This window comes from Silene latifolia, chromosome 9, assembly GCF_048544455.1.
Source record: "Silene latifolia isolate original U9 population chromosome 9, ASM4854445v1, whole genome shotgun sequence".
Lineage (NCBI taxonomy): Eukaryota > Viridiplantae > Streptophyta > Magnoliopsida > Caryophyllales > Caryophyllaceae > Silene > Silene latifolia.
The window spans coordinates 134,409,423-134,434,505 of record NC_133534.1 but is presented as its reverse complement, the minus strand read 5'-3'; the positions used below and the strand labels follow the sequence as shown (position 1 = coordinate 134,434,505).

At 38.0% G+C, this 25,083-nt stretch overlaps 1 protein-coding gene across 1 annotated transcript; it reads right to left on the bottom strand.

Annotated features, from left to right (window-relative positions):
* Positions 1 to 15,673: 15,673 nt before the first annotated feature.
* On the bottom strand, positions 15,674 to 16,768 carry LOC141601616 (uncharacterized). Its single transcript, XM_074421910.1, has one exon. The coding sequence runs from the start codon at positions 16,766 to 16,768 to the stop codon at positions 15,674 to 15,676; it is 1,095 nt and encodes a 364-aa protein (XP_074278011.1).
* Between the last annotated feature and the right edge of the window lie 8,315 nt (positions 16,769 to 25,083).

Here is a 25,083-nt window from a genome sequence, read left to right as displayed (position 1 = left end):
TGGGCGGGACCTCATTACGCTAGTTGGAGTTTCTTTGGCAACACCTCCCAAGGAGATAGGGTGGAGCGGGCACCTCCGGGACGGCAATGGAGAATATGGAGCAAGAGGATGACGATGATGAGGCGGAAGAGGACGGAGAGCAAGCCGCGGCAAAGACGCGAGAATATAGTGGCAACGAAACCTTAAATCGTTGGTCGCGTTTGTTTCAAAAAAAGATAAAGCCTTGCCGTTAGTTTTAGTATCTTATGAGTCGGACTATGTCTGACCTTTGTGTCGGTTTTGTAACTCGGATATTTCCTTTATTTAATTGTGTTGTAACCATTGCCTTAAGGCCAAGATATTGTTTGAGGCTAGCTTATTAGGGGGTGTACTAATCACCCTTAGCTTGAGAGTATTTATGTCGGGATGGTAGAATGGTAAGGTGATAGAGTCGATTTTAGAACCAGAATATTATGCTCAGGTGATACTCCGCCGAGTGCCATCTACTCGGCCGAGTGGCCCATTCCACTCGACCGAGTGAGCTGTTTTAGGCCCTAATTGGCCAATACTCGACCAGGTATTGGGTGTATGCCCTTATTTCGTGGTTTATATTGATTGACTTGTGTTACATGAGCATGATGCGCTTCATGGACGATATTATGGTGAATTGTTTACGTTTATTCAAATTATGTGACATTTTGCTATTTTAAGGTGAAAAAGTAAATGGGAAATTGTTAATTTGACATGAGTAAATTGATGACAAAGATGATATGATAATCTTGTATGGTGCATTTTAATTGCCATGATTTTATTTAGTAAGAGCAAGATGATATTGATGTCGATATGACCTAATATTTTAACTGTTTTGTGTGCCATACGTTGTTGTCAATGCATGATCGGAGTTTTATAATTCTAATAAATGACAGTGTTCATGATGGATGGAAGTTGACATGTGTCATCATGTAACAGTGGATTTGATGCGGTAGATGCGTGACATGATAGGTATAAAAGTGGGAGTATTGGAAGTAATTGAATCATATAGCGAGTAATTCTTGGCATTCTTTAATTGTTACATGGAGTCCTCATATTCTTATGGTTTGATGTACATGCATGTGATTGTATGAGAATTAACGTGATATATACGTAATAATGTTGAACCATATCGCACATGTATATAGTCGTGTAGGATGTACAAGAGCGATGACACGAGTTATGAGGGTGGAACGTTAAACTTTAGGGTTTGACTTTGTATTTTGACCTTCTAGGAGGCATTAGCGTGAAAGTCCTATCGACGACATTGTGGTTATATGAGACTTAGTTACGGATTTGCGATAAGTAAAAGAGAATAGTGAAACCGGAACTTGGTTGTTGTGGAATTGATAATGAGTTTTATGAGAGTATTTTATGATGATTGACTGTTGAACTTCGGGACGAAGTTCTCTTTTAGGGGGAGTGGATGTAATAATTGAGAATTTAAGGAAAGATAGCAAACATGAGATGGTATGATGAGTACGAAAGAGTGTATATGGATAGAGGAACATGTGTGAGCGAGGTGAGAGAGATAAGGATGATGTTGGCATAGTGAGAGCAATTATGACGGCAAGAACCAAGAGGCACACTAGAAGAATGTAGAAGAGGTATATGAAAGTCAGTAGGGAGATGTGAGCAATAGGTGTGAAAGGAGAAAGTGAGGCGAACTTCGGGGACAAAGTTCATGTTAAGAAGGGAAGATTATAATACCCGGATCTTTCTAGACTTTTAAAGGAACCTCGGTATACGTGAGAGGACCCTTAGGCTTGACGAGAGGCCACTCATGAGCGAAGTTATGGCCGTGTCGTGGATCAAGCGTAACCTGCACTAGACCTACTGAGTGTGCAGTGGACCAAGTGGAGAGTGCAGTTGAACGAGTAAGTGGCACTCGGCCGAGTACGAGTAGTACTCGACCGAGTGAGTCGCACTCGGCCGAGTGGACTCAACACTCGACCGAATGCAGCTCGTCAGATGGTGATATAACCTTTGTCGGGATCCCTTTTCTACCCAACCCTAAATCATTTCCCCCTTCTCTCTAAAGCCTCCAAACACTCTAACCTTTCTCTAGAACCTTCCATAACCTTCTCCCATGGCACGTGATCTTGGATTTGAAGATGGTACCTCCACTTATTTCCTGATCTACCCTTGTAAGTCGGAATCTCACCTTTCTTTTTATCTTTTTTTGAACCCTAACTTTTAGGGGGGGGGGGGAGTTATTTGGTTTAGTAATTAGTTATTATTATGAGTAATATGGGTAATTAAAGGGTAATAATGAGGGGTTTTGTATTGTATAATAGTATAGGATATATTGTGATAGTTATTGTGTGATTTATGTACGCTGAGACGAGTTTATGAGACGGGATCTTACTTGTCTCAAGTTGCTTATGGAGTATGCTAAAAGGTAGGATTATGTAATACTCCGTATTTAATAATTACATATTAATAATATTTTATTGTATTTAGCGAGTTGAGCTTGAAACGGAATAATAATAATAATAATAATAATAATAATAATAATAATAATAATAATAATAATAATAATAATAATAATAATAATAATAATAATAATAATAATAATAATAATAATAATAATAATAATAATAATAATAATAATAATAATAATAATAATAATAATGATGATGATAATAATAATAACAAGTTATATGCATATACATGTATTTATACACTCCACCTTATACTACCCCCACCTTATATACCCACCCTTATCCACTCAAACCCTTTCCTAACATAATCCACCAAAATCCACCATTAAATTAGAGAGAGGAAAGAAGAGAGAAAAAGAGAAGAAAAGGGAGATTGTCTTTTGTCCCTCCGCCTTAAGATCGTAAGGTAAACCGTCTTATACTAGCCTTTATATTATTATTTTTATACCGTTGACCCGTCCTGACCTCGACCCACTTTTGACCCGCCTTAGACCACCACTAGGACGGCCATTGACCACCCGTGTAGGGCCTTGACCGAGTAGATCTCGGGTTGTGTTGAATGGTGTGACTCGGTTTTAGGGATAGGATTTCGACCCCTTTCGTGGCCTGGCCTGGGGGAGGCTTGGGTGGCGGTTGTAGAGGGTTGATAGGGGAGTGTGGTGGTGGCTGTAGGTGGCGGCATAGGTGGTGGTAGGGTGCATAAATCGTGGGTGAAAGGAGGGTGTACAGGTTGTGGTTGTTGTGAGTGTTGGTGTCGTGTATGGTGGTTGGGTCGTGCTTGGTGGCGCGTGGGTGGAGGTGTCGTGGTGCTGGCTGGTCGTGCTCCACCACCGGTGGTGGTGACCCATGGTGGCAGTGACGGGGTGGCTGTTTTGGGGACGGTTGTGGGAGGTGTTTGAGGGCGTGTGTTGTGAGGGATGTGTCGGGTTTTTGGGTAGTATAATTCAGGTATTTTTATTAGTCGTATACGTATTAGATTTGTATAATTATACATATTGTATACGTATTAGATTAGTATATTTATACGTATTTCTATACTTATTTGTATGATTAGATGAGTATATTTATACGTATTTGTATTATTATCATATTTTAGGAAATGGGTTTTCTGAGACGATTTTACGAGACGGGCCTAGCTTGTTTGACGAATTTCTTATGCGGATATGCTATGAGGTAGGTTAATCCTACTCGGTTTCAATAATGTGGTGTTGTTTATGTTATAATTAGTCTCACATAAATTAGGGCATTTGCATTATAATACGTTTAGTGGTTAATTGCATCATTAAGAGGATAATTATGGTATGTTGGGTTATAATTCATGTATGGGTTGTATTTGTGTGTGTGGAGGATATGTTGTTGTTGTTGATTATTTTGGAGATGTGAGACGGTTGGGAGACCGTCTTACGCTTGAATTGCCTCTTGAAGCTTTCCCACTCCAAGAGGGATGTGCATATTAATCACTTGAGTTTGGAGGGACTCGTGTGGTTGAGACACGACGTCTGGTAGTGGATCCGGTTGGCTTCCGGACCCGGTACGTCTAGGCGTGTCCCGGTAACTGTTTGTGGTTATCTGTATGTCTAGGCGTGTCTCGGTACCAGAGTGGTGATCGGTATGTCTGGGCGTGTCCCAGTACCAGTGTGGTTGTCGGTATGTCTGGGCGTGTCCTGCTACCGTAGTGGTGGTTGTTGATGGTAGTTCATTCATATCATAGTCATGTCGCATGTTCACACTCGAGTCGAGTCACACTTTATTTATTTAATGAAACTGACGTTTGTGTGTCTGTGCATTGTCACCTATCTCTTTTGGGGTGGCCTGTGTCGATCCATATGATATCCTTTGGTCATATGGGGAGCAGGTTATGTTCAGGTTGTTTGGGTAGTACGCGGGAGACGGGACGAGATTGATGATATTGTAACACCCCCATACTCCAAGTGCCTTACCAGGACCATTTAAGGCATGGAATGCTACCATCTCGGTTTCCCAAGGCAATGTATATCAAACAGACAATAACAAAACAGACTTTAATAAATAAATTTAAAGTGATACATGTCCAAACCAAAACTGTTAAAAGGAAATACAGCTGTTCCAAAAAGCTAACTCAAATAAAGTAAATAAATGTTCAAAACACAGCGAAAGACTTCTAGACATCTCGTGGTGACTCAACCCAGCTATCCCCTGCGCATCCATCTCATACCTGCTCAATAACTGCTCACCATCCCCGAATGGATCACCACAGTTTTCAAAACATTTAAACGGGGTCAGCTACTGATTACACAAAAACAATACAACAGAAGCAGTACACAATCACTCAATCTCCATCACAACTTCACACACCTGACTACACACTAAAGTATATAGTCCTGCCAGAATACCCATCGCAACAAGTATTCCACTCCGCCAGTGGAGGACCGCAGCCGTTCCCACCTAAGCCCCGCTCATCTCATCCGCGCGATAACCCATGTTCCTTAATGTGCACATCCCCTCTGTGGCGGGTTCCACAGAGGGCGAATCAAGGGCGTGAAGCCACTCCTGCAAGTGACTCCTCTCGGCCGAGGACGCACCTCAAGAACCACAGACAAACAATCACAACCAACCACATTATACAACAACAGTTACCAATTACCCATTCCAATATGATATGAATCAACAACAATAACCAACCATCAACAACACTATGTAATCAATAACCGAGTAAGGAAACCCTACCTAGAATAAGTAACCACGAGACCGTCACAAGCAGTTAATCATTAATGCTCATCTACGACACCTCCTTCTAAAATCACATATTCGTACAATTACCATCTAATCAACATAATACTCTCAAAACCCCCAATTCTACCCAATTAGGGTTTTAAACAATATCAACAAAGCAATATAAAAACTATACAAGGATCTTACCCTTGGCATGACGAACTCAACGGCGTAAAGAACGCGACGATCCGACAACCTTAGCCCTTGGGATTTGATAATAATGCGAAGAACAAAGCAATGTAACTCTTTTCTCTCTTTGAAAGGTTTTTAGAAAAGTAAAAGTGATTAATAAAGATGACAGAACCCTTAAATACTAATCACGCGTTATAAACAAAACCCAGCTAAAACAACCCGTAAGACCAACTTACTCGATCGAGTAAGTGACTTGCTCGATCGAGTGCCCCTTACTCGATCGAGTGTCACATGTACTCGATCGAGTACCCATCAGGCAGACTACTATTTCGTATAACAACATACTTACTCGACAGAGTAAGTCCTACTCGATAGAGTACCCATAGACATAGAAAACCGTAGTATTACAGTCTTCCATCCTTAAAACGAACTTCGTCCCTGAAGTTCAAACCCAACCTATAAGACATGAACTCTTAACACCAACTCAACCAACTATGCTTACCTCCACAACATGGCTCACGATATCGTATCCACCACATTATAGTCTGTCGACACTAACTCCATACACTTCCAAATACCATCCACCAATGTCGCTATCTTCGTCTCACTACATATTATCCACTAGAAAATCCAATATCAAGACACTCATAAACATCAAACGGAATGTTACATTCTACCACCATTAAAAGGAACTTCATCCTCGAAGTTTACTCCCACTCATAACATCATCATCCAACTGTCAACAATATCGCAGTATTCTCACACTCCTAAACATCACACTACTACAAGCATGGCCATGACCTTTAATAATATCAACCACAATACAAATCCATTCTTTGTTCTCCACCAAGACTCAAACTTCCAAATCTACTACAACATGTACAACCATCAAACTCTCTTTGTCGCATCCTACTCCTCTTAAAATACATGTTACTGTAGGATTCATTAATCTCTTATTAGTGACTACTAATAACTTAAATAATTTAGTTTAGTCATAAAACTAATTAGATCTTATGCATGCATAACAAAAATACAAAGTAAGAAGAAATCGATTAATCTTACATTGAGGGCTGAGTGGTTTATACTAATCGGTCTCCTACCAAATTAGTCTTCTTTAAGTAAAACCAAGTGCTCTAACAAAACCTTTAGATTCAATAGTAGAATCTACTCCTCAAGGATTTGTACTAAGGAAATCACTCTTAAAACAAATACTAATTTGTTACTAGAAATTAGTATATGTAACTTAAAATAACAACTAATATTATTAGTATACTACTTCTAGTAATGAGAGAATAATATTAGAGATTTTGTGACTTTTAGTTCATAAGCCTTCTAAACAAAGTTAGAGAGAATACTCAAATTATCAATATAATTTTAGGTGAGAATGAATGAATGAGAAATGAAGAGAAAAACTCTATCTTTTCTTATGGGTGGCCGGATGGCCTTGGGTAGTATGCCCAATCCATGCTCATTTTTTGTTCTTCTCAAGATGTAGAGTGTAGGGCTAGTGATTAGGTCTATTAGAGACATCATCATTGTGCTTAATTCTCAATTAGAGCAACAATTAAGTCCTAAAACTCCCCAACCCCCTCCACTCACACGGCACCCTTGAGATAAAAGGGTCCATTTTAAGTTTGTCAATTGTTCAATTTGTGTAGTGTGACATATTGGACATGTTACAAGACATGTTATTAAATAATGCACTTTTAAATTATTAAAAATCATTATATTAACAAAATAAATCACATACAAAAATTAACTAGTAATTCACAATTACAAGTACTTAAAATGGGTCATAGAATTATAAATCACAACAACTTGTATTTATAATAAACCATTCATTCTTGTTATAATTATTTCATAAACAATAAATAAACCTAAGTAATAAAACAATTTTACATTACTTAGAACGAATCTTATTTAATCGAATTATAATAAGATACGTAATCTCACTCACAAAACCATTTGTTCAATTTTAAGGAATTAATTAACTTGTATCATCATACAATTAATTAATTAATCAATTAAGAGTGTTACCCTAGAGGTATGACCTTAAGGGATCAACTGATCACCACCGTCATACGACAGTAATGTCAAACTCTAGTCAGCCAATCATTACCGATTAATGTGGATCAGTTGACAATAAAATATTTTTTTCCCTTATGTATTCTTATTATGAGATTTAAACATATGATCGCATTATTGTCGAGGACACATACTCCAACAATCTCCCACTTGTCCGCGACAAGTGTGCGTCGCCAATTCTCTTGTCCCATTACTATCTCCCACTCAATGCAAGGTGTCTTGCAGGTCGTACTTACATTTGCTCATATCATGAGTGGTTTCCTCGATCTGGAGAATACCTGTCTGACCGGAATTATCTACAATAGATACCTTCCGAGCGTGGCCACGCATTTCCAGTTCATTACTCCTCGAGTGGCCTTGAGATATAAGATAACCCTGACTAGGGATGGACAATTCCTATTGCACTCTTCCCTTCGAATAGCCACAGCTCATCATGACCCAAAAGATGCCCATTTGACCCCAATTACGAAGGTCATAGAACATAAATCAAAGTCACTCTGAAACTGTGCCATCTTAAGCGAACAGTCTTTAGTCAAAGAATCGACTCATAAGAATACTATAGCAGCTCTTGCCATGACCAAGCTATAAAAATTGCCAGAACTCTATAAGCGGTCATTGCCCGACAGAGTGTCCCATACAGTCTGCCTATGTGATCGACTAGTCATCTCTTATGACTCTATAGAACATGAACTTGTCATCAATCGCATCACAATCTAGTTACTTCGAGACGTCACCTCATATAAGCAATCAGGGGCGAATACTATGTTAATCCAGTTCACTTTAATGGGGTTCAATATTGTATCAACAACCCATTTGGATATAACAAAGTAATAGAAGAGTTTTTAATAAAACTCGAACGATGAATGCATTATCACATATGTAAAATTGATACAATATTAATTACTACATAATCTATAATGTATACTTAATATTGTATATAACTATACACTCAACTCAATTGAAATGCCATGACTTATCATGCTTAGCCTATTAAAAGGTCTTGGTTAGCAAGTTTTAGCAACACCTTGCACCTTCCCTAACCTTATTATACACTATTTCCCATTGTATAATCTTTATTATAACAACCTTTTGAGTACATGTCTAGATCCAATTTAGAGATAGGTTCCTTAGCCTTGGAATAACTCCCACTGTCCTCACAGTGTGTAGGGATAGGACCTTCGGTTGTTGGAACGAACTACCATGGTTCCTCCAATTCATAAAACGGAATCCTAATATCACCCCTTCCTTCTTGCATATCTCATTATTTCAAGTGTACTCAATTTTTGTTGTAAATCTCTCATTGTTCTACTGCCTAGAGCGTTTATAGCAGATATCCTCCTTAAATAATATAGCCAAGATGGTTCTCTAACCATCCTTATGTGTAACTCCTTGCACATAAATCCATCTCAGTTCTAAATGCTTAGCTTCATTTCTTTAGTGCTCCAAGAGTACTAACCAATGAACTATATGGCTATATAGAGACTTCTTCTCAAAAATTTGATTTGTAACTTTTCGTCATACTCTAAGTATACCAAATTTAAGAATGGTGATACATCTAAGCGTAATGAATTAATCCCGCAGTGGAAGCAAGTGGATTCATTTTCTACATGTTCAATACCTTTGAACTAGACTTTTATCAATATAAGAATATTCATTTAACGCCAATATCCTCTTAGAACTATCTTTATAGGTCTGGATACCTTAGAGATGTATTATTCCTCTCTTAAGTCTTTCACTATTCATAATGATCAATATGTCCCTTACATATAAGACTAATAACACCACATTACTCCCACTAAACTCCATGTATAAACAAAACTACTCAACAATTCGAGAAATGTTTATCACATGATCAAAACATACAATTCAACTCTTTGACATCTACTTAAGACTTCCTCTTAAGTCTGCATCCTACTTTAGGATAGTTGTGATTTACAAAACACATGCAAGATGATTTTAAAATCCAACTATATCAAATCATATCCGAATACAATGAAGCATTGTTGTTGCGTGCAGAACCCTTGCCACCAACCAACCAAGCTAAATAAATATTTTCATGTTTATGCTTGCTTCGGACTTTTGCGGAGTTGAAACTAGATAAAGCATCATTATAAGTTCAAGGTTTGTTACTTCCTTAAATAACATGACTCCTGTCTACTTAAATTTCGAAGCAGTAATTACTGATTTTGACTAAGAAGGAACATCTTCCTACGTCTTATTCTCAGTTTATGGCTCTTGAACATTTTCTCCCACTCTGTCTATAAGAAATAATATTCTTTTCTCTCATAGACAGCATCACGAACCACAAACCCTTTGTTCTTGGGATCATATAGGAAGAGAGACCACACGTTCATTATCGAAACAAGCTACAATTTAGGTACCATGCCTAACCATATCACATATGAAATGTAGATGATGGCTTTAATTATGTTTTGCTTTAGTGGAATAAGTAGATACTAGACAAATTGTGATAGAAACTACTTCCAACTTTATAGTAAAAATTCAATCATATTGTATAGGATTCTTTGTCACGTTCTAATATTATGAAGGCGAACTTGTGATACCATATCACACTCCTTTTGGTGCATATAAAAGTCTCCACTTTATTGTTCCCTATATTAACAAAGTACCAATACTTTGGTTTTATTCTCTAGGTTTTGATACTTTTAAACATTCACTTGAACTTATTCAAAGAATTTCTCTTCTTACCTCATTAAGTGGATACCAAGTATATACCTAGTTCGTTGGTAAAATAGATGAAGAAGTTATAACCCTTTTTGATTGAAATTGTATTCGATCATACACTTCAAAGTGTAAATAGGGCGAATATCTTGCTTTATTCATAATTCTTTTCTAGAAAGAAGTCATGAATTAATCTTGTTTTGAATACAAGATTCGCACACATACCAAGAGATTCCCAATCAGATGGTTGGGACACTAGTCAAAACTAGTTTCTAAATGCGATTTTCAATCAAGAATTGAGAAATGATTGGGGTCACCAACTTGACTTATATATATGACATTTATTTTTAGTTTGAATATAATTACCTTGATTTGTATGGTCTCACCATAAACTTAATCGTGGTATGTAAGAGTTCAACGCTTGTTTTAATTGCATAATGGTAAAACCCTTTACCATTTGTGCAAAACTTCAAATTATATTCTTATTTAGACATATTATACAACACAACAATTATTGAGGTATATTTCTAAATACAAAAATAAAATGAGTACACTACAACATTCATATGTTCATTGATGAAATGGCAACTACCCTAGTTCCATTCATGCATATTATTGAACTTATTCTTGCTAGTCATCACATGATGATGCCAAATATGATGATGAAATCTACTCATTTGTATCAAATACTCATGATGTGGTATTTGGCAAGAATGTTATGTCAATGTCATAGATTAAGAAGGAATATGTTGGTGTCACACGACCAACTTCCTTGATCTTTACTTATTTAGGAATTTGTCTCTATTAATAGAGTGTCTAACACCTTCTCTTTCGAGCCTAGTTCTATCCTTAACAATTAAGATAGGTACTTGCTTCTTATTGCTCCCACTCACTTCAATAATCTTTACTTGATGAAGACTTATCTTCATATAAATTCCTAGTTAATCCTTCACAAGGATGAACTTTATAGTGGTATTTGGTCAATCAAAATTTCTCACAAATTAATTTACCAATTTTACATTGTCATGTGCTTAACAACTTAAGTGTTTTGATGACAAGTGTTTAGTTTGAGCAATAAGACTTTTGAACCGTGGATGCATCAAAACATATTTTGATCAAGTACTACTTCTATTCATATTCTTCACAAGAATTCATACATAGGTATGTTAGGAATTCAAGATGTTAATCTTATAGTTGCATTGGATGATTTCTATTGAGTTCTATGGAATAGAACGATTCCTATGGATCTAGTCCAAAACCTATTATACGGTTCATTTTAGAAAGAGATTCTATTTGTCGTAAGTAATGATGGTTTAGCGGAGACTCGTGTTACAATCGAATTGATATCATATATGAGTAGGAGCGATAATAAAGAACAACATAAAACAACGAAATAGTGGGGAAAAACAAACATTCATCGTTATTTTTAAAACATTTTAAGCATGTTTTAGCATTTATATAGTGACCTCTACCCAACTATTATAAATGATCCCGAGATCCAAATTCATATCAACTCGGGCACGGTGAGCCGATTCATCCCTAATCAATATAACTCGGTGGATTAACTCTTTAATCGATTCTACTTCTAGAACTCTCGGTCGATAAAATTACTTTAATATTAATCTTTAGCCTAGAACACATGCGACTACGGTCACGAATACTTCCGTTGAGCTCAATCCAAATTTCGATGTAGTAACAATTTACCACCCACTTACCCAACGTAACAAGTTTAGCACCCCGGTGAGCCGAGCCTACTTCCTTGTGAAATTGGGGCTCATGGTTCTACTATTTGGTAAGGCTAATTCTCAATTTTTATTTAGAGAGAGGTCATGTCAATTTGTTATCTATCTCGTTTTAAGTGAACTAAAGCGATGAACTACGATAATCATAATTGACACGGTCGATGACTCGATAAAATAATATGCATGTGTAGTTATGGCGATTTGGCTATGCATGCAAACATATAAAACAAATGCAAAGCAAAAACGATAAAATCCTAGTATGGCCTTCCTAAAATAGTAAATCAAATAAACTATTTACAAATTCGGAAACCAACTCCTTTGGTCCCTTGAACTTCATATGGCACGCACTCCAAGGCAACACGGTCTTTGTCGGAACACCTTCTCGAATGGCACCGTCTTTAAGGAACTCCGGGATAAATAAATTACAAAGCTTTTCTACTTTATACATTATAAAAAGAAAAACAAAACTAAATAAAATAAAAGTTATACGAGATCACAATAATTACAACCAAATTGATATCCCCATTCATTTCGGGAAATATCAATTAAAAACTAAGGCCATACTAAGTACAAATTGCATAATTCAAAATTATATAAAATTAAAATATGACAATCATAATAAAAATGCAGCATTAATATATGTATGAAACATGCCATGTGATGTGCCAAATCGCCCTATTTAAGCTTTTTTTTTTTTTTTTTGGCAGCTGAAAAGAAAGTTTCCTAATGCATACTCATGGCTTGCTTAGCCAGGCCATGAGCCTTGTCGTTCCGAGTCCTGCATACATAACTAAAACAAAAACAATGGAAAGAGGAAGAGATATGAGTAATGTCCTCCAGGATTCCTTTGACTTGATGGTGAGTGCCTTCAGCCCCCATCCATTGTGACAGAAGTTGAAGGCAGTCTGAGGAAATCTCCAGGTGGAGGATACCGGCACGAGCAGCCCAGGTAACAGCATGCTTGATCCCCAGAGCTTTCGCTTGAAGCGGCGATTCAGCCCTGCCGCGCACACAACCTTCGAAACAAGTCCCTCCACCGGGCTCAAAAACAGCCCACCCAAAACCTGCAAGTCTAGAGGCCTTCCAGCTTGCATCCACATAAATTCTCACAAGCGAACAGGAGGAAAAGCTTCCAATAGTATAGAAAGGTTTTCCCTCTCGGAGCGCACCAAGGTCAAGATGCGCATTTAGAAGACGACCCGAAACACTTACCTCAAAACCAGGCGGCTCCAAGTCGCCTCTTTTATCCTTAACCTTTGACTGAATGACATCGTCAACCAAGAGGCGAGACTTCAGGAAGAAAGAATTAGGATCAAATCTTTCCCCCCTGAAAATAGCACCGTTTCTTAGGTTCCATATGCTAACCAAGATCACAAGAAAGTGAAGGACCTGAACAATGCCATCATCAAGCTGTAAAAAGTAGAGGATCCAATTAATAATCCAGTCTCTGATATCAACGCTAGCAGCCTGTTCCGTATTAATGCCCAACACTGATCCTGCCCAGATCCTAGAACTTATAGCGCAGTCCCTAAAGAGATGATCAAGAGACTCCAAAGAAGGGTTCTCTTCATTACCACAAAGGACACAAGAAGAAACCCAAGGCATGTTCCTTTTCACAAACTCACTGCCAACGGGAAGTAAGCATGTAATAATCTTCCAAATGAGAATTTTCCAAGTTTGAGGGCCGGGAAGTCTCCATAACCTTTGTTTACAAAAACCCCTCCATTTAGAGTTCACCCGACACTTGTCCTTTCGAGACCCACAGGCCTCGAAGAAGTCGCCAAAGATGATACCATAACCACTTTTAACTGTGTAGGAGCCACTGCTTGTGTAAGGCCATAAAACCTCATCCTGCAATTGAGATTGATTTAAAGGGATAGCCAATATCTGATTCGCACATTCCTCCTCGAAAAGGAGATTAATGAGCCCTTCATTCCACCCTCCGTTATTTAGACAGATGTCTTTGACACGAAGATCCTTTAAGAAGTTAAAACTAGTGTCAAGAAGACAACCTTTAGGTTCCGGAAATTGGCCATTGACCCACCTTTTGTCCCACACATTTAGGTTCGACTCAATACCTGGTTTCCACCCAATGTGCTCACGGACAAATTTTAGGCCATGGGTAATGCTTCGGGTTCCCCAGGAAAAAGCACCTTTACGACAAAGCCACCTACAGTTATCAATTCCCGATTTACCCATAATCGTCTCCCGAAAAACTGAACAGAACAGAGACTCCTCATTTGACATGAGCCTCCACGCATGTTTAGCAAGAAGAGCTTGGTTAAGACACTCCACATTGCGAATACCAAGCCCCCCCTCCCGTTTCGGAAGGCTTGTAAAGGTTCTGCTACACCAGTGTAGACCCCTACCTGACTTGCATCCTGCCCACCAAAAATGCGACAAAAGAGAACCAATCTTCTTAGGCACACTTACCGGCATTTTGAATGCCGATAGAAAGTAAATGGAGAGGTTTGATAAGACAGAAGAAATCAAGGTGAGTCTCCCAGCTGGCGATAGAAAAACCCCATTCCACGAGGAGATCCTTTTGGAGACAGATTCCACTAGGCCTTTAAAGACATCTTTCTTAGTCACTTGGAATTCCGTTGGGAGCCCAAGATATTTCCCGAAACCCTTATTATTCCTAATATTCAGAGCCCGCAGACAAATCCTGAAATTCCGAAGAGTGGTGTTAGGACTGAAGATGACTCCCGATTTATCCTCATTTAAAACCTGGCCCGAGGCAGTACAGTAGTCGGCAATAAGACGCTTAAGGTGAGAGATAGTCCGACCTTTGTTCTGGAGGAAGAAAACCGAGTCATCAGCGAAGAAAAGATGTGTGAGAGGGGTCACACCACGGCAAAGCTGAATACCATGAATCAAACCCGCGCTTCGAGCAGACTCCACATTGCAGGATAAAACCTCCATACACAGAATGAATAGGTAAGGCGATAAGGGATCCCCCTGACGAAGACCACATTGCGGCCGAAAAGGAGAAAGGGGGGATCCATTATATAAGACTTCATAACTCACAGTTGAGACGCAGTTCATAATGAGCTTAACCAATTTCTCCGGGAAACCAAATTTAAGCAGCACAGCCCGGAGGAAATCCCATTTCACCCGATCAAAAGCCTTACTCATATCAGCCTTGAAAGCAAACAGACCATATTTTCCCCGTTTATGAGTGTTAACCTTATGGATCGCTTCATGGGCCAAGAGAATATTATCACTAATGCTCCTTCCCGAAAGGAAAGCATTTTGATACCCTCCAACAAGATAGCCCATAACCTTCTTTAGCCGATTGGTGATGCATTTAGTCACAATACGCATGAAGACATTGCAAAGGCTAATAGGTCGGTAATCCTTCACCTCTTCAGGGCTATCACATTTCGGGATAAGTGCAATGAAAGTTTTATTCATTTCTCGCAAGACCATTCCTGAATTTAGAGTGGAGAGAATAGCCTTTGTGCAATCATTCTTCACAAAGTGCCAACATCTTTGATAAAAAGTGGCTGGAATACCATCGGGCCCTGGTGATTTCATTGGTCCCATCTGAAAAACGGCACGTCGAACTTCTTTTGCAGTGAAAGGCTTGCCCAGAGAGTCCATATTATCATTCGAAACCCTCCGATGAAGGTTCATAAGGACATGTGAGAAGGAGGCAGGATTAAAATCTTGATCATGTTGGGAAAGATGAGTTTGTTGAGGTAGAGTGTAAAGGTTTACAAAAGATTCATGAAAGCAGTCGCTAACCTCATCAGACTTGTAGGTCCAAGAGCCGTCGCTCCTTTTAATGCCCAGAATATAGTTTCGTCCCGCACGGCCCTTGACCTAGTTGAAGAAATACTTTGTACAAGTATCACCATCAACCATCCATTTCAATGTTGCCCGTTGTTTCCAATAGGTAGCGGCCGCTTTTGCAAATTCCCGTACCTCCGCATTAACAAGCTCATATGCCGCTTCGCCCTCTCCCGAAGTAGCTAAATCAATACCATGCTCCAGCTTCTTATCAAAATCGTCCCACTTTCCGGACCAGCAATCACGCTTGTCAAGTGCCCACATTTTTACATGATGACGAACCCTCGCAAGTTTCCTAGCTACTCGGAAAGCAGGAGAGCCAACATCATTTAAATCCCAGGCCCTCCTTATAATCTGCATACACTCCAAGTAATCCAAAACCCAAGCATCTAACTTATAAGGTTTCTTTCCCTTGGTCGTGGTAAGATTTAGATCAATTTCAATAGGTGCATGATCAGAAATCTGAATCGGATGATGCTTAATACCCGTGTCAGGAAATAAAGTAAACCATTCCTTGGACCCAAGAGCCTTATCAAGGCGCTCATAAATCCTATGCACACCTTTTCTATTATTGCACCAAGTAAACCTAGGCCCCTTAAAGGGTATATCTAAGAGCTCATTCCGCATTTTCCAATTATTAAAGGAGCAAGCCCCGCGTATATAGTCATTCCGAGTACTAAGCTTATCGCTCCCAAACTCCACTTGGTTGAAATCCCCAACAATAAGAAATGGATGATTTAGTTGTTGCAAGTAATCTTCCAAGCCCTCAAAAACCTTTTCTCTTAACTCAAACTTAGAAGCACCATAAAACAAAACAAGATACCATAAGCGCCCATTTAATTTCTCGACGGATAAGATCATAAAATTATTACATGCCACAATAAGGCTCATCCTAGCCTCCTTTGTCCAACCAACCCAAAGACCACCCGCAGCCCCATTAGCATCAACACCGGTGGCCTCAACAAAACCAAAAGAGCGAAATAAAGGGCTAACCCTATTTACATTACACTTTGTTTCGATTAGAAAAAGAAAATCATAATAAGTACTACTAATTAGCGCTCGTAGTTTAGGAATCGTAGGGGCGAGCGCATTATTAAGTCCCCTACAATTCCAGATTAGTCCGTTCATGGCGATAGAGGAGGTTGTGAAGGCCCAACCTCCGCAAAGCCACCATCAAAGTTCACTGAGGAGTCAGACTCCCCCATTTCTTCATCTTCATCTGCAATCTTGATACAAAAACTAGCCGTCTTAACCTGAATAGGCACATTCTGCCTTTGCATCCCAGGAATACCTTCATTCCAGCATCCCTTCTTCGCCAAAATGCCCAAGTAGTCTTTAGCACGACCCAGAGAACTGACATAGTCAGAACTGACCAATCCCTCAGTCACCTCAGTGCAGCATTTTCGTTTTTTGGCCATTCGAATCACTTCCTTCAAGCTGGACTCAAGATCAGAGTGGCAATAAACATCAGCTAAGCCCATGCATCCATCTGAAGAGCCCTGGATTTTAATGTTAGCAAACAAGCTTGCTTTATTCCCAACATCTGGAATATTGAAGAACCTGCCCCCAACAGCACCATTAGCAGCAGTAGCATGACCAGCATCAGGACCATTCCCAGTATCAGAAAGTAGGCCAGTGTTAGCCTCAACGCCCTTTAAAAAATCTTCAAGAGGAAGAAGAGATGTGGAACCCAAGTCCAATTCCTTACCCTTTCTGATTATAGCATTAGATGAGAGGTCACACCTGGTTGTATTCATAGTCAGCATATCCACGTTACCCTCAGCCTTCACAACCCCATTAAAGCCCACTGTGAGAACCAGATCAGTATTAATTGCAGTTGTATTGACATTTTCAGGAACTTGTGGAACCACATTAGCAGCAGTGTCAGCATGAATACTATCAGCAGAAACCAAATTTATAGCATTACTAAAATCAGAAGAGTCATGGGAAGGGGTATCCCAATGGATCAAGCTCTGAGATGGGGTACCTTCAGGAAAAGGAGAAGCAGTCCCTGACTCAGAGTCACTGATATAAATAACCTCATTCAGGAACTGATCAACCTGGTTAACAGCATCAGAGGACTCTTGCAGAGCCAAATCATCATGGAAATTCCCTTCACCATTAGCAGCTTGCACTCCAGCATCAATGTGCACCACAGTACCATCAGGCTGATGATATCTAATAGGCAACCCACCAGGAGGAGGGTCAAATGTCTGATTAAAACCCCGGTGATCGTCATCCATGCGAGCCCAATCAATATCTCCCTCAACTCTATTAAGTATTTCCTCCTGAATTCTTAAATCTCTATCAAGAACTCCACTTAAGTTACCCTGCCCAGAATAAATGAGATATGGATCATTTTGTTGCATTTGATGAAGATGCTCCAAATGAGCCATAGCCACATCCCCTTGTTGGTCAAAATCCTCACCAACACTGTGAAAATCCTCATCTCCCAACCACCCCCCAGCACCAGGTACTCCCCCTTCATTATTCGGTAAAACTGCCCCCATGATACCTGCCTCATTTTCAAGACCAGCAGGCTGCTCCTCAGTACCCATGTCCACATCCTGAGAGCCATTCTGCACGTTATTTGAAATAGATACATTACCCTCATTGGGTAGGATGCCATCATGAGCATCAACCATAATGGCATCACCCAAATGAGGCTGAGCCTGCTCCTGATTTTGACAGTAGCCACCATTTGCCCCTAATCCCCCATCTCCGACCTGAAAGACAACAGCCCAAAGAAAAGGTCAATCACATAAAGAAAGAGCATTCCAGGTAAGACCCTACCACCTGGAGTAAGACCTAGGTCAAAATCAATTACCCGTTCAAGTGACTCCCTTCCCTGTCTAGACCCCCTATCAACGCCATTTCTAAGACGAAGTTTAGAAGTGATGAACCTAGTAGTGGGTGGAGTAGCCCTTAAATCCAAGTTGAACATGGTATGGTTGCTGTTAGATTGAAAAACTACAAAGCCCTTTTCCTCCGTCATATCCAGCATCCCATTTATACTCGACATAATAGTTGTGATACTCTCTCGACATTGAACTCCCTTGTGACCTACCTTCCCACATTTGATGCAGTATTTGAAAATCTCCTCGTAACGAAATTGAACCCATAACAGATGACCAGCTTCCATAGCGAGGAAAAAACCGGGAACAAGTGGCTCATTTAACTTAATCCCCACCCTCAGCCTAAGATAGTCATGATCAGGGACTACCTCAAAAGGTTCGACAAAAAAATTCTGACCAAGCAACTTACCCGCCACATTGGCTATATCCATTGTCAAGTATTCAAATGGAAGTCCGCAGACACGGACCCAAACATCCGCATAAGGAAACCTGACAGTCCTTGGGACTGTGTCAGGATACCAGCGTGCAAATACCATCACAGCAGCGTCAAGAGTAGCAGTGCTCCTTTCCAGGAGCCCCTCTTTGTCTTCAGCATCTTCACAGAATAGGACATAAATTTCTCCCATCTTATAAGCCTTAACCCTAGCCTTTGTTCTCCATTTCTTTCGAATAATGTCATTGACCTTTTCAGCTTCAAAAAGTTGATAGTCGACCAAGAAACCCAAAATGCACTTCCCCCAAAATTCCCTGGATTTCCCAAGTGGAGCAGGATCTACATTCATCACCCCCCCGGACCTAGGGAAGCGCCAGAGGTTGATGTGCAGCGGGTTCATTGGTTGGAAAGAAGCATTTGGATGGTTTTGGTGATAGTTCTGGTGATTGTAGAAGTTTTGATGGACGTCATTCCGCTGATGATCACTGTTAATATCATCATCAGTATTACCAAAACGCCCAAATTGATTTTCAAAATCCATTGGGCTTGATTGAAGCTGTTGTAAGTAATGTAAAAGAAGAGATTGTATATGTGTTTTGTGAAAAGATGATTGAGGAAGTGATGAAGTGAATGAATGAGAAAGCAAACCCATAATCCAATTTATAGTAGAACCCTAGAAACCCAGGAAATCAGAACGTTTCTTGATAACCCAATTTAATTACTGATTGGGTGATGGATAACTCGAGCCACCCAAAATAAAAACTCCAATTAAAAGACCAGCAGAGTAATGATGAAGGAATATCAAAAGATTTGAAGAAAAAACCCAGAAAAGCAGAAACTAGGTAAGGTTCCCCAAAAACCCCAATTAAAGACACTGTTCAGCAATCATTGTAATAAACCTTAAAAGAAACTTAGGCTTTTCAGAAAAAACAGGATGAAAAATTGAAAGAAAAGAGGAAGATTGTTAGAATTCCCTTTTCCAGAAAAATTAGGGTTTCTGACACCCAATTAAATGCAGAGTTTTGCAATCATAAGAAGTAGGTAATAGCTGAAAGGAAGCCACAAGTTAAACCATTCTCGAGAAATGAAGGAAAAAAGAAGCATAAAGAGTGAATATCAGAAGAATTTTGGGGTTGATCAAACACCCAATTGAAGAAGAAGGGTGGCTGTTTGGGGAAGAACAAAAACTCTCGAAAGAGAGAAAAGCTCTCACTAGATTTTTAGAGAGAGAATACTTTTTCATTTAAGCTAATATCGTATATTTTGTCCGGTTTTATGGATAATTGTGACAATTAACTTATTAAAATCACACAATATTACATAAATCAAATCTATGTCCAAGTTAATTACCCCAACCTTCTTAGGACTCAAAAATTTAGTTTTCACTAAATATTTGATAATAATTCAACTTGATATTTTATTATTGCTCTTTAAACACTTTTATTCATAATAAAAGGAAATAATTCCCAATAAGTCATAAAAATTCGGAAAAATTCAAAATCATAATTTTTTATATTCTGGAAAATTTCCAACATTCCAAAAATTTTAATAAATATTGCCCTTAGATTATTTAAATTTATTTCACAAATAAATTGTATAAAACATAATTTTAACCTATTAATTCCAAATTAATCATAAAATTATGCAATATATCAAAATTAAAATTTTGAATATTCCATATAAGTTTCTAGAACCTAGAAATGACAAATTTTAAGTCCAAAAGTCGAATTTTTATATTAGTGACTATTAAAGTTGCTATTTATCAATTTATATCCCATAAAACTTAATAACTATTTAAATCATACGAAATTTAATATGAAACTTTAGATCTGATGTTTATATCATATATACAACATTGGGAAAAATTTCCACGCCATAAAATTCATTTTAGCTATTTTTGCTAAAATAGTCACTATTTATGTGATTTTTACATCTAAAAATCATAAATCATGCAAAATAAAACCATTCTATCTCAAAATTTACATACAGTGTGTAAATATTGCATGTGACAACATATTAAAATTTCATGGGCAGAAACGAAGTCTAACCATTTTTAATAAAATACCTCTTTTTAATCCATTTTTATCATGTAAAAATCATAAAACATGCAATATAAAACACTTTTATACGAAATTTTACATACAATGTGTAAAATATGCATGTGAGGTCGTGTAAATATTTCAAGGTCAGAATCATAGTCTAACTGATTTTAGCATTTTAAATGTCATTTTATTTAATAAAATGTAACAAAAAAAACTAAAAATCATATTAAAGAGCAATAAAATACCATAAATCATCAAAATGACCTAAAATCAATTTAGGATCAGAATGTTATTCATGCAAAAAATTTCGTGGCCTTTATCATCATATATCACAAAATACAAGTTTTATATGTTAACATTTTAACTCGGAAAAACTAAACCGATTATGCATGCAACAACTCTTGTTCTGATACCAATTGTAGGATTAATTAATCTCTTATTAGTGACTACTAATAACTTAAGTAATTTAGTTTAGTCATAAAAATAATTAGATCTTATGCATGCATAACAAAAATACAAAGTAAGAAGAAATCGATTAATCTTACATTGAGGGCTGAGTGGTTTATACTAATCGGTCTCCTATCAAATTAGTCTTCTTTATGTAAAACCAAGTGCTCTAACAAAACCTTTAGATTCAATAGTAGAATCTACTCCTCAAGGATTTGTACTAAGGAAATCACTCTTAAAACAATTACTAATTTGTTACTAGAAATTAGTATATCTAACTTAAAATAACAACTAATATTATTAGTATACTACTTCTAGTAATGAGAGAATAATATTAGAGATTTTGTGAGTTTTACTTCATAAGCCTTCTAAACAAAGTTAGAGAGAATACTCAAATTATCAATATAATTTTAGGTGAGAATGAATGAATGAGAAATGAAGAGAAAAACTCTATCTTTTCTTATGGGTGGCCGGATGACCTTGGGTAGTATGCCCAATCCATGCTCATTTTTTGTTCTTCTCAAGATGTAGAGTGTAGGGCTAGTGATTAGGTCTATTAGAGACATCATCATTGTGCTTAATTCTCAATTAGAGCAACAATTAAGTTCTAAAACTCCCCAACCCCCTCCACTCACACGGCACCCTTGAGATAAAAGGGACCATTTTAAGTTTGTCAATTGTTCAATTTGTGTAGTGTGACATATTGGACATGTTACTAGACATGTTATTAAATAATGCACTTTTAACTTATTAAAAATCATTATATTAACAAAATAAATCACATACAAAAAATTAACTAGTAATTCACAATTACAAGTACTTAAAATGGGTCATAGAATTATAAATCACAAGAACTTGTATTTATAATAAACCATTCATTCTTATTATAATTGTTTCATAAACAATAAATAAACCTAAGTAATAAAACAATTTTACATTACTTAGAACGAATCTTATTTAATCGAATTACAATAAGATACGTAATCTCACTTACAAAACCATTTGTTCAATTTTAAGGAATTAATTAACTTGTATCATCATACAATTAATTAATTAATAAATTAAGAGTGTTATCCTAGAGGTATGACCTTAAGGGATCAACTGATCACCGCCGTCATACGACAGTAATGTCAAACTCTAGTCAGCCAATCATTACCAATTAATGTGGATCAGTTGACAATAAAATATTACTTTCCCTCGTGTATTCTTATTATGAGATTTAAACATGTGATCGCATTATTGTCGAGGACACATACTCAAACAATTACGTCCTCGTAACTCACTAATACTAGCTCCTTAGCCATATCTTCTCATTATCCTCATCACCACCGCATGTCAAAGATAACCGACTATAGCCTCAACATCTACCACCATTCCTATATCCAGGTCTCTCTTCCTCTAACAGTCCTCATTCCCCAATTCATTCTGCACTCCATCTAATCTATACCATAAAATCCTCAGCAAAATCAGCACACCAACTCTTCATTATTACCGCAAAATGACATACCTCTCTATATAAAGCATCAATCTCTAAAAGCATGACTCACGATCCACACTTGTTACACACACTCACACTAGATCCTCAAGTTCCCCCTTTTATTACCATAACTCATCCACAACTTAACATGATACTAATGTCCAACACCCTACACTTACTGTCCCAATAAAAGATTATGAACCACCTGAAGCTTCCACATCAGTACAACACATGTTCTACAAATCACTTACCATTACTATGTCAACCAATGCCTCCTCTAAAGGAAGATTACAAGTACTCTAACAACCTCTCGCAACTGTGTCACATCAACGGGATATCTGTGGGTTAATATCCGTATACTACCCTTTAATTGCAGGACTATAACGTAAATTTAAACATGCAATTTATAGTCATAAAACGATAAACACAATGAAATGATTAATGTATAGAAATAACCTCGGGTCCTTTAAAATTGCGGCGTAAAGAACAGAAATCAATGCAGATTTCCTCCTAATTGTTACACCCAAGACTTTGTCCGAGATATGCCCTTGTGCTAGAACAGTGTTCTCCGATTGCCTTGCAATATAGGGAGAACTGATGTGAGTTTGCTTGAGATGTGAGATCTCGGTTTCTACAGAGAAGAATGCTCTTCGAAACCCTAAAAATTTAGCGAGAATGAATTAGGTTAGACAAGAGGAGAAGCTCTCCTTATGTCCTTGGATGGCTCGGCCAAACCGTGAGGAGGGAGCCTCATGGGCTTTTTAATTTCCTCTTCACTTAAGCTTGCGGTCCGGTCCAAAACTCGCTAAGTGTATATGACGCGGTCTGATTATAAACTGTTATCGGTTATCGGAAATTAAGGCATCAGCTAATAATTCGGGTTAGCTGAATTATTAATACGTGTCCGACAAAACAGTATTGTATAATTATTTTAATATACATTTAATTAAATATAAATCACGTATATTTAATTTTACGAATTAACTGGTTAATTCGCCTTAGCCCATGATATTTAATCCGTATTAAATATAATATCTCAACATCACATATTTGACTAATTACTTAGTCAAATAACTCGGACTAACTGGTTAGTCAATTTTTGGCATCTATATGACAAGTATTTTCATCTTGTCACATCTCTCGAACGTATCCTATAGGTGTGACTTTTAGGGACCAGTTGATCACCGCCATCCGTATGACAATAACGTCAAACTTATCTAGCAAGCCAACCGTTATTGATAAACGTGGATCAATTGATAATAATACCAAAGTATGCCCTTTGATCCTTTTAGAGGTTTATAAGTCCTTGCACTAATTGTTAAGGACACCAACCCCAACAAGCTCCCACTTGTCCGTACAAGTGTATGTGCAATGACGTTATCCGCACTAACTCGAGGACACAAGCTCCAACAAACTCCCACTTGTCCGAACAAGTGTATGTGCGATAACCGATTCTCATATTCATTTAAAATCTCTCCCACTCAATGTAAAACAATTTGCAGATCCGGATCCACAAAGGTCGTATTTTACAATCGATCCGTATCAAGAGTGGTTTCCCCGACTAGAGAGTAACTTAACTGATAAAACGAATCCGTATCCGAGCATGGCCATGCATTTCGATTCTGACTCCTCGAGTGGCCCCGAGAAATATCGAGTACACGATAAAGGCTGAATATTTCCTTCAACTCGACTCCTTCCGATCTAAGCACAACATGAAATGACCCAAAAAAAATCTACTTGGCCCCCTGTTACGGATGACCGTGAGAAAGAAACCAAAGTCACCCAAAATCGGCCGTAGTCTCAAGAGACAGTCGATAGTCTAAGAATCGACTCTTAGGATCACCATGGAAGTCCTATCCACGACCGGGCAACGAATGTTATAAAACATTTAGGACTCCACGTCGATGTCACAATTGTGTCCTACGAAATATCCGTATAAATCGCCTCTGTGATTGGTCAGTCAACCGGTTGACTTATGGCTCGTTGAACCCACCATCAACCAACGTCACGTAATAATTGCGAGTTATCACTCATGTGGGCAATTAAGGACTAACAAGATATGATGTTTGTTCGATTCACTTTGTGTTGTTCAAAATTGTCGTACAATTCCACATGAAAAACAAAATATATATATATAAAAAATATCAAAACGATGATGTCGTATAGAGTACAAAGGAGAATGAATCTGA

Excerpts from the sequence above, each read along its gene's own strand:
- LOC141601616 (XM_074421910.1), bottom strand. The coding sequence starts at position 16,768 with ATGAACGGACTAATCTGGAATTGTAGGGGACTTAATAATGCGCTCGCC.